The sequence below is a fragment of the Solanum verrucosum genome, unplaced genomic scaffold, assembly GCF_900185275.1.
Source record: "Solanum verrucosum unplaced genomic scaffold, falcon-dt-bn FXZP01000101.1, whole genome shotgun sequence".
NCBI classification, from domain to species: domain Eukaryota; kingdom Viridiplantae; phylum Streptophyta; class Magnoliopsida; order Solanales; family Solanaceae; genus Solanum; species Solanum verrucosum.
In genome coordinates, this window is record NW_026020111.1 from 156,278 (window position 1) to 167,024 (window position 10,747).

Here is a 10,747-nt window from a genome sequence, read left to right on the forward strand (position 1 = left end):
TAATCTCAAAAAAAAAGTAATGAAAATACAAGAAGCATCAAATAATAATAAAAATAATAGATAGTAACACAATAGATACTGCAACAAAATGATAATCGAGATATAAAGAACAACATATAGTAAATTTTTTTGAAGGAATGAAACTATAAGAACAATACTACGACTACTAATATGAAGGGACAATAAGACGAAACACGGCTACATACTAACTTTCTGTCCTAATTTGTGTCTTTCATACCCTCCTATATATCTAAAGTCATGTCCTTGCTAAACCGAAACTATTTCATGCCCTGTCCAATGATCCACTACTTCTTCAGTCTACCTCTACTTATTCTGAAACCATCCATAAACAATCTCTCACACCTCTACTCTGAGGCATATGTGTATCTCATCTTCACAAGTCCGAATCATCTCACCCTCGCTTTTCACATCATATCCTCCACAAAAAGCCACTCCCACCTTGTCCCACATATCCACATTTCTTATTCTATGCTAATAGTACAGAGCAATAATAGTGTCTTATGAATAATTTAATCCAATGTTTTTGGTTATGGATATGCTCAAGTAAGTGTACATCAACCCCAGGAACTGAGCCATCACCTTTATCACTTAGAAAGTGAGAAAACAAGTGAGCAAAGAATATCTGGTTGCAAAAACTGTAAAGTTAGCTATATATTGACTTACAATTTCTTCATTATAACATTCTTTGACAATTTGGAATAGAAGGTTGCAACTCATAGTCTGACAAAATATTCCAATTACATGTTCAGACAAAACTTCAACTTCAAATTCTTTTAAAACGAGGCCTTACTATAATGTGTTTCTTATTATCCATAATGTGTAATTTAATTATACTATATCATTCCTCTAAGAAAAAAATGGTCATTTCTTGCGTTATGCCACAAGTAGATAAATCATTTTGACATGTCAGATTCAAATTAAAGATATATATTCTGTTCTTAGAGCACTATCGTTCTCAATATCTCCAGTGCATCTAATATTCGATATACTTGGACATGTAGTAAGAATTATGCTTTAGCACCACCAAGGGGTACCTTACATTCTTAGGACCACCTAGGTTAATAATTCAAAAAAAAATATCAATTTTTATTCTTATCTATGACAATAAAAAAAATTACTAACAAAAACAAAAGTAGTACTTTATATTTTAAGATAACGAAAGGACTCAACTTAATCAGGATCATAGTTTGACAAAATAAGGTTCCTTGAATGATAAGTAGTTAAGTACTTGCTACTTTTAATCTTAAGATTATAAGTCTGAGTTATCAAGAGAATAAAATGATGAAAGCTTTGAAGAAAAAGTTAAATAATAGAATAAAATTAGTGATTGGTATTTGGTAGTTAAACTATGCAAACAAATTACTTTAAAAAATGACATTTTTGAACCAGAAAGGCACCTTTGAACCAAATTATTAGCAATATAAATATTTTTAGACCAAATTATTAGCTAGACATTTTTTTTAATTTCATGTAATAAAAGATTTTTAGACGTTTTTTTTTGTTAAATAAATAATTGTGGACTGCTCAGCGCTCACGCCCGAATCAGCTTTTAATATGCGGAGGATCCACAATGGATAATGATATATTATACAGAACAATCACTACTTTTTAGCTTTTGTCAACTAATTAAAGTGTTAATATTTAAGTAATATAAACAATGATAAGTGTATCTTAAACATGTGCTTAGCAAATTATTTTATTTAACATTCATTACATAAAACTGCTACTGTACAACATAGATAATCATATTCTTTTTGGTGATAGATGGACTTCTGTTCGAATCATTAAAGTATTTGTACATATATTATAAATAATACTACGTGTTAATTGGAAATCCAAAGTTATCCAAATATGAATTCATATATTACTATGTCTCTATCAGCTCTATCTTTCTCTTATTAACCAATAGTTTTTGTAGATATATACATAAGGTAATTTGTGCAGGGCCCCACCAGACAAAGCAACAAATAATGTCATTAAGCAGTTCTAATATGCTTAAATAATCAGTTTAGAAGAATTATTAAATTTTACAATTTAAGTCGGCTCTCAAACACATCAAAAATTGTTTTCCAAATCATTTTTTTTTTGTTTGATTTTAATACCAATCGGCACATGAAATTTTGTATCAACACCTTATCATCACGACCTAATTTGAAGTCACGCAACAAAGTTAATAAAATGCAAACTTTCCATGTTCTATTCACATTTATCAAAATTATCATGTCTGTGTGTCACATTTTCCCAAATATAATTATGTATGTGTTACACATTTTCTCAAATCAAACAATTATGCATATGTGTATAAACGAATAATTGACCAAGAATTTATTATTTAGACTCGGAGTGACGAGTTCAAAGACTACTGCTTTATTAAACCTTTTGTACCCTCTCTAATTATGGATAGGGAAAAAAAATTGGTCTCCCATACCATATCCGTATTGAAACACCAATTAAATCTGAAAAAAATATTTGTTGACAAATTTTTAAATTTTGTTAGGGCAAAAATGTAAAAGACTCAAGTTGGGAGAGAGGAGTAGGAAATAGTAGTAGTAGTTTAGTAGTAATTGATGATAAGCTGCTTGATTGAAACAGGTGGGGAAATGTGTTTATAATGACAGTGAAATAACTGTGTCCGATGCAATAGTGTCAAAAATCAATTTCGTCTTTTTCTTTCATTTTTATTCGAAGATTAAAGGCACGGTGAGGAAAGAGAGAGAGAGGAGGAGAGAACGGACCTTATCTCTCTTGCAAAAGGACATTAACAATAAAGGCAAAAACCAAGAAAGGAAAGAAGGAAAGAATAGAAAGAGGAAAGTATTCATACCCAAAATCGCCCACCTTCTTGCTCTCTGCTACTCAATCAATCGTCACTCGTCTCTCCATTTTCAAACTACACACAACAGTAAAAGGGTTTCAAAAAGGTACTTTCAGCTAACTCTGGAGGTTGTTAAAGACGTTTTTAACATTAAGCAGCAGCCTTTTGTGTGAGCTTTTGATTTCCTAGATTTATGGGCGGTGTTAATAAGCAGCTCCAGTGTTATGGTGAGTTTGGGACTGCTTGTTGCGGCGGTGCCTGACCAATTTTGATTATTTTATTTGGGAGATTTGAGCTGCCTACGTCACGATGAATCATTCTGTTCCTGATTTTGATATGGATGATGACTACTCTCTTCCTGCTTCATCTGGTCTTACCAGAACTAAGAAGTCCGCAATGTAAGCTTTATGTTCTTTTTTAATCATTTGAATGAAAGGTTTAATTTTCTGATTTGTGATTTTGAAGTGGAAGAGATTTTTGTTTGTTCTTTTCATAGGGCGGAAGAGGAAATCATGGAACTACTGTGGCAAAATGGTCAAGTGGTTATGCAGAGTCAGAATCAAAGATCTGTTAAGAAATCTCACATCGGTAACGGCAGTGGAGGCGGTCGTGATGCGGTTATTCCCTCTGACCAAGGTGTCAGTAGAGAGATCCGACATGTAGAGGAAACTACTCCACATCATCTGTTTATGCAGGAGGATGAGATGGCCTCATGGCTTCACTACCCACTCGATGACTCCTCCTTCGAACGTGATCTCTACTCCGATCTCCTATATCCCACGCCGACTTCTACCTTAACCACCGCCGCGCTGCCACGAGATAGCCGTACGTCTACGTTGGAGATCCGTCCACCTCCGCCACAACCATCGCCAGCAGCGCCGATTGGAACGGCTCCTCGGCCACCTATACCTCCTTCTAGACGCTCCGTCACAGAAAATTCAAATCGGTTCCAGAACTTCGGACACTTCTCGCGATTGCCTACAGCCAGGTTAGAACCTGGTCAGGCAAATTTAAGCAAGTCACCGAGAGATTCAACGGTCGTGGATTCAAACGTAACTCCAATTACAGGGCAGGAATCTAGAGTTTCACACGTACCCGATAATGTGGTACCAGTTCCCGGCGGAAATGTAGGATGTAGTACTATAAACGGCAGCACCGGAACTGCGACTACGTCAACGGCAATTAGAGAACCGACAACAACATGTGACATTTCAATGACGTCATCTCCGGGTTGCTCAGGAAATAGTGTAAGCGCCAGTGCCGAACCACCAGCACCAGCACCGTCGCATAAGGCGGCGCCAACGGCAACGGCAACAGCAGCAGCAGCGGATGATCGGAAACGGAAAGGAAGAGAAACGGACGACGAAGGTCAGAATGAGGTGAGCAGTAATTGTTGTTTTCTTCTCTTGTAATTCCCAATTACTCGCACCTGTCTTTCACAGGCGCTGTCGTTTTTCGTGGCTCGCAAGAATATCTAACTTACGGTGCATTTTAGCGTTAGGAGGGATTTTTCTTGGTTACGTCACATGTTTGTGCTGTAACGTGACGTGGCTTCGAGCCGGCAATTTTGTGGCTGTTGTTTAGGACACGTGGCAGATCACTAACCATAAAATAAAGTTTTTCTACTGCTTTTAGTTATGAGGTGAAAAAGAAAAGGAAACATCTATTAGTGGTTAAAATAAAATAATAAGCGACTCTAGAACCTTTAGAAAGTACTTACTCCCTCCATTTTAGAAAGAATGATCTTGTTTGACTTGACACGGAGTTTAAGAAAAATTAAGAAGAGTTTTGAATCTTGTAGTCCTAAATAAAAGTTCTGTCAAATAAACAAAATTGTCCTTTAATCTTGTGGCTTTAAATATGCCACGTGAAAAGTTGAAATTAAAATGTTACCAAAAAAAAAAAAGGTCATTCTTTTCGAAACAGATTAAAAAAGAAATGAGGTCATTCTTTTTTAAACGAATAGAGTATTTTTTTTTCTTTTATTGCCCCCTGTTTATAGCAAAGGTCACTGGAGTGTTTGGACTTATTTAACTTTGTCCCATTGTCTGTGTTAACCATTCGTGATGCAACGGAGCTTAAAGAAGAGGGGGGCCGTATGTGATCTCCTTGGGAATGTTTTCTGAAATCAGCATATCTTATATTGTGCTGAATTTTCTGACAGTCTTAAAATCATAGTGTCATATGAGGATAAATTATTTTTTTTAAAAAAAATAATGTCTACCTCATTTGTTAATTTCATTTTATGTCGTGAATAAGAAGTTAATAAAAGTATCCTAGAACTCCTAACTTTAAACTTGTCATGTGATGTCTATGCATATATGAAGTTATGTTATTAATAATTAAATTAAAAATTTAAACTAAATAGTTTTAAGGAGTTCCAGTTCTTTTTCCTAGATTTATAACGTAGGGTCATGGATGTGCCAAACTTTCGAATACTAGTTACTAGTTAGGCATTGTTGACCTTTTCACCTATAAAATAAAATGAGTTAATGGTAAAAACTGAAAAAGTAAATGCACACACTTTCATAACTCAACTATTCATTGATCTCTACTTTATTGAAACTATCATTTCCTATAATAGTAAAAAGTATCTCGATGCCGGGTTAGCCAAATATATGTTCCCTCGACAATAGGTGCGTGTAAGCCAACTCAATATCGAAATTTGTTTTAATACAAAGGGAGTGGTAGTTAGGGTATGAGGCTTGTGAATAACTGTGTTTGTTCCATACTGAACTCATGATTAACGAAAGTGTTTTCCTCCATACCAAACACACCTTATTTGGCTTTGACTACTGTCTTTGCTACTGTATACTGGATACTTGCAAGTTTCACATGACAAATCAGAGCAGTGGTAGTTTAGTTTTTAGGAGACAACTTTGAGTGGACAAAGAGTAGAATCTCTTTTCCAAGAGAGTGTTCTCAAAACAATCGAGAAGCATCTCATTTTCTCAACACTCTTAGAACATTGAATTCCCATTAAGGACCTGAATATGAGTGAAAAACTGTTTGAACAAGCTGTATGTATACCTCAGTACCATAATGTTTACATCAGATGAAACCCACCTCATTGTTCTTTGCTATTTCTCTTGACTCCCTAGTTTGCAGACAGCATTCCAAATTGCACCGGGTCGACTTGCAAGTTACTTCTAAATCAATTTGTTCCTCTGAGAGGATTAATAATTTGTTTCAAGCAGAATTCTTTTTGCGATAAGAAAAGAAGAAAATTAAATGAAGTAAAGAAAGGAAGTGTGGTACATTTAAGTCTAAATACTTTCTAAGGTTACCGATGAGTAGGAGCAATCGAAAACTCAGGAGCACTTAGAAAATCTCATGGTCTTTTGATGTATAAATGTAAGAACTACCAGAAGGTGGCAGAAAGAAAATTTCAAAGTGGTGGGAGTGAAGGGATTTTGGCAATTGCTGGCCACTTTTAACTTCCCTCCTCACCAGAAAGGTATACGCCATCTTACTTTTTGGGAGATCATGTGAACTTTTCTGTTGTAAGATTGTTAAACTCAACTTTCCTGATGTCTTGTCTTGTGGGAGAAAGACAAGAAACTCTGGAAGTTGAGAACAAATTGTTTCCTTTTTGTTGAGTTACTATTAATGCTTCATTAACTTATGTCTCAATTTCCCTAGGAAGCTGAATTTGAGTCTCCTGATACAAAAAAGCAAGCACGCGGTTCAACATCCACAAAGCGATCTCGTGCTGCGGAGGTCCATAATCTTTCAGAAAGGGTATGTGTTGTGCAGTTGTTGATTTGAGAGTTTTGAGAATTTCACTGTTTTTGTCATTTGACTGTTAATCAACATGCCAATGCTCCAATCACCACAGAGACGTAGAGACAGAATAAATGAGAAGATGAAGGCCCTGCAGGAACTCATACCACGCTGTAACAAGGTTTTGGCCTCTTCGTTGAATTCTCTACAATATATAGAACATATAGTTTACTCTCCTCTTAATATATTTGACTTAATCTTTTGTTGAATTTCAGACGGACAAAGCTTCAATGCTTGATGAGGCAATTGAGTATTTGAAATCACTGCAATTGCAAGTGCAGGTACATTTATTAACATCTTTTTCATGTATTGCCTCTTGATACATTCCAACCCTTCTTGTTCAATTTCTTTATAGTAAAGGAATTTGATAGTCCTTTCTGAGAGGGAATAGTTTATTGTAGTCCTATACAATATTTGGCCTAAACACCAGAAAGTTGGATAAATTTACACCTAAAGAACCTCATTCTCTTAATGCCTGCATCTTAAATATAAATAATAGAAAGTCAAGATATTACTAGAAATATTTAGAACTACTTTTTTTTATGTAAATATTACATTCTTTCGTTGTCTGCAAGTCAATTCGTTGCTTTATTTTAATGTTTGTATATGGTCAAATCCTTTTTTATAACCCTCTTGGATGTGCTTATTTTAAGTGCTTTTAAGCTAAAATAACTTTTAGGAGTGTTTGGATTAAAAAGAAGTGCTTGAAAGCACTTGGTTTAAAGACAAAATCATAAAAATAAGCAAAGCCATAAAATAGGATTTATAACTTATGGCTTGTGACTTCAATCCAAACATGCTCTTAGTAAGTTATAAGTCAACAACATTGTATATTCAAACTACTGCCTTTCTTCTGGTATAACACACTTTTTCTCATTTACAATATTAGTAGGAAGTAGCAATGGTAACTAGATTACTCAGAGCACCAGTTAGGGTCGATCAGAATATCCTTATCTCATAGCACTACAGATACTCAAATAAAGAACAACCTAATAAGGCAATCATATAATATCTAAGAAATATAGAATCTAAATTACCAGTATTTGTAATTCATGTAGCAATATCTGGATGATTCTAATGCAATATTTGGATATTGTCTAAATTTTAAGAACTTGCATGTTAATTAAGTACTACAGCGTTGGACTATTTTTTAGTGTTATTGTCCTAGTGAAACCAAATCTCGTCGTTACTTCACTACCAGATTTCTTGCGAAAGTGAAAGCTATAACACATGCCTTTCCTATTTATTACATTACGCTTTTCATATATTTTACATATATATACACATATATGCGCATGCACACACCATGTGTGCATGTGTGTGTGTTCCCTAACATTATTTTAAGTGTGAAATTATGTATTTCTTTGTGGTATAACTTATTCAAATGACGTTGTAAACACTGCTAGGGCTCGATTGGAGACTTGTATAATCATAACTCTGGTGCTATACTTCCATTTTTTCTATTGATACCATAATGTATGTATACAGTATATTTATGTCCACTACATAACGGCATTACTATTTAGTTTCCAAATATTTACTGCTAAAAGATTACATTTGCTTTTTGTTGAAGGAGGAAACAAATAATTTAATCGATGAAATGAAAACCTTTTTATAAATAGAACAACAAATCCTCATTCTTTATTTGCAAAATTTTTAAGTCTCTACACTAGTTTAGTTAATTCTACGACCCGTGGTGTTATTATCATGGTCTTCTTCTTCATATTCTATCTATGAGAATGACCAATAGTTAATGCTTCCTTACTAAGGGCAAGGACAACTAAACTGGGCCACTTTAGGGCATTCAACGTTTCTTCCCTAAAAACTGCTTGGAAGAACTCTTTTGGGCTCCATTAGTGTTTGTTAGAGTGGGTTAAAGTCCCGTATTAGTTGGGTGATGGAGTGACGGTCTGCCTATATGTACTTGGACAATCCTCTCCTCATAAGCTAGGTTTTGGGGTTGAATTAGGTCCAAATGTTATATCTTTACATGGTATAGAATGTATATAGGTTTCATTTCTAGTAAAGTAAATAGCCATATTAAGATAGGAGATTAATTTGTAGGTATCATCTTCTATATCTTTCCTAAGTTAGCAAATAATCTATTGTATATACTCATTGCTTACCTTTTGGAATAAGATAACTTCTTCCATCCGATTACATGGTATCAGAGTCAAGTCCTTCCCTTTTTGGAATCCCGGTCCATGCTCTAGTTGGGTCGGAGCGCGAAGGGGTGTTAGAGTGGGTTAAAGTCTTGCAATGGTTGGGAAATAGACTGACGGTCTGCTCATATAGACTTGAACAGTCTACTTCTCATGAGCTAGCTTTCGGAGTTGAGTTAGACTCAGGTTTCATATCTTTATATGGTATAGAATGTATATAGACTTCATTCCGGTGAAGTACATAACTATATTTAAATAGTAGGTTTGTAGGATTCATCTTCTATCTCTTTCCTAAGTTAGCAAACAATCTATTGTATTTATTCATTGCTTACCTTTTGGAATAAGATAACTTCTTCCATCTGATTACATGGTATCTGAACCAAGTTCATCTCCGTTTGGGTGCCTGGTCCGCGCTCCAGTTTGGTTGGGGCGTGAGGGGGTGTTAGAGTGGGTTAAAGTCCCACAATGGTTGGGTAATAGATTGATAGTTTGCTTATATGGACTTGGGTAATCTTCTCCTCCTGAACTAGCTTTTGGAGTTGTGTTAGACTCAATTATCATATCTTTATATGGTATAGAATGTATATAGACTTCATTCCTGTAAAGTACATAGCCATATTTAGAAAGCAAATTTTGTAGGAATCATCTTCTATCTCTTTCATAAGCTAACCAACAGTCTATCATATTTATTCACTGCTTACCTTTTGGAATAAAATAACCTCTTCCATCTGATTACATGGTGTAAGAGTCAAGTCCATTCCCATTTGAGCTTCCGGTCCACGCTCAGTTGGACCTGGGTGTAGAAGGGGTGTTAGAGTAGGTTAAAGTCCGCATTGGTTGGGAATGGACTGCTGATATGCTTATATGGATTTGGGCAATCCTCCCTCCATGAGCTAACTTTTGGGGTTGAGTTAGACACTGCAACAAAAATCTTTATAGTGTTAATTCTTTCCCAGTTCCATCATTGCTCATAAAAGAGCAGTTCACCTTGTAATATGTGGAGTTAAGTGCTTAATTTGTTTGTAGCACACTCTTGATTCAAATTCCATGAAGGTGCTCAAACGTCATTATTGAATGTCAGTTGGACGTGAATGGAAATGTAACTCCTTTGCTGGAACAATTAACCTATCTCTTTCACCTAGTGTAGTTGAAAATATAGATAAAATAGACCAATGTACATCTTCAGTGTTACATCGTGAATATTAAGGATTCACTCATCATATTCTCACTGCCTTTAACCTCCTCTTCCAAAAGTGACATTCCTTGCTTGTCAAAAAATAAAGTTCATTATTCTCCTTAGTGACCTACGTTTCCAGCTCAGACTTGGTCTGAGCTGGTGTACATATATTCAGTGTCAAGGAGGTTTTCATGAGTATCTTTTATTAGAGTTTCTCAACTAATCTCTGGTTGTGTAATATGCATGCTGAACTTAGTTGTTGATATAGCCATGTACTCCTTTTTGTTATTATCTTAAAAAAGATTTGTACTCGCATCAGAGTGTAGTTTGATCATATGATCTGTTTGTCTACAGATGATGTCCATGGGATGTGGCATGGTCCCGATGATGTATCCTGGAATGCAGCCGTACATGCCGCCAATGGGAATGGGGATGGGTATGGAGATTGGCATGAACAGGCCAATGGTGCCATATCCACCTCTATTACCAGGTGCAGTGATGCAGAATGCAGCTGCAGCAGCACAAATGGGTCCTAGATTTCCTATCCCTCCATTTCATTTGCCACCAGTTCCAGTTGCAGATCCATCCAGAATGCAAGCCTCAAGTCAACCAGATCCAATGCTAAATTCACTTGTTGCACATAATTCGAACCAGTCAAGACTTCCGAATTTTAGTGATCCATATCAGCAGTTTTTTAGTCTCCAGCAGGCGCAAGTTGCATTAGCGCAGGCAAGCCCTTCCTATTCTACTTGGTCCTTAACTCATTTCATAGCGACTATGTCAATGTAG

General features: G+C 35.6%; 1 protein-coding gene across 1 annotated transcript; it reads left to right on the forward strand.

Annotated features, from left to right (window-relative positions):
- The first annotated feature begins 2,513 nt into the window (after nt 1–2,513).
- LOC125825446 (transcription factor PIF1-like) lies at nt 2,514–10,747 on the forward strand. Its single transcript, XM_049504787.1, has 6 exons — nt 2,514–3,234; nt 3,333–4,215; nt 6,479–6,577; nt 6,675–6,740; nt 6,835–6,900; nt 10,313–10,747. The coding sequence occupies exons 1-6, from the start codon at nt 3,146–3,148 to the stop codon at nt 10,745–10,747; spliced, it is 1,638 nt and encodes a 545-aa protein (XP_049360744.1). The 5' UTR covers nt 2,514–3,145.

What these genes read in the sequence shown, in the direction of transcription:
- LOC125825446 (XM_049504787.1), top strand. Translation starts at nt 3,146, where the DNA reads ATGAATCATTCTGTTCCTGATTTTGATATGGATGATGACTACTCTCTT. An exon ending in TCCATAATCTTTCAGAAAGG is followed by an intron (nt 6,578 to 6,674) that starts GTATGTGTTGTG and finishes CAATCACCACAG; the next exon opens with AGACGTAGAGACAGAATAAA. An exon ending in TCATACCACGCTGTAACAAG is followed by an intron (nt 6,741 to 6,834) that starts GTTTTGGCCTCT and finishes GTTGAATTTCAG; the next exon opens with ACGGACAAAGCTTCAATGCT.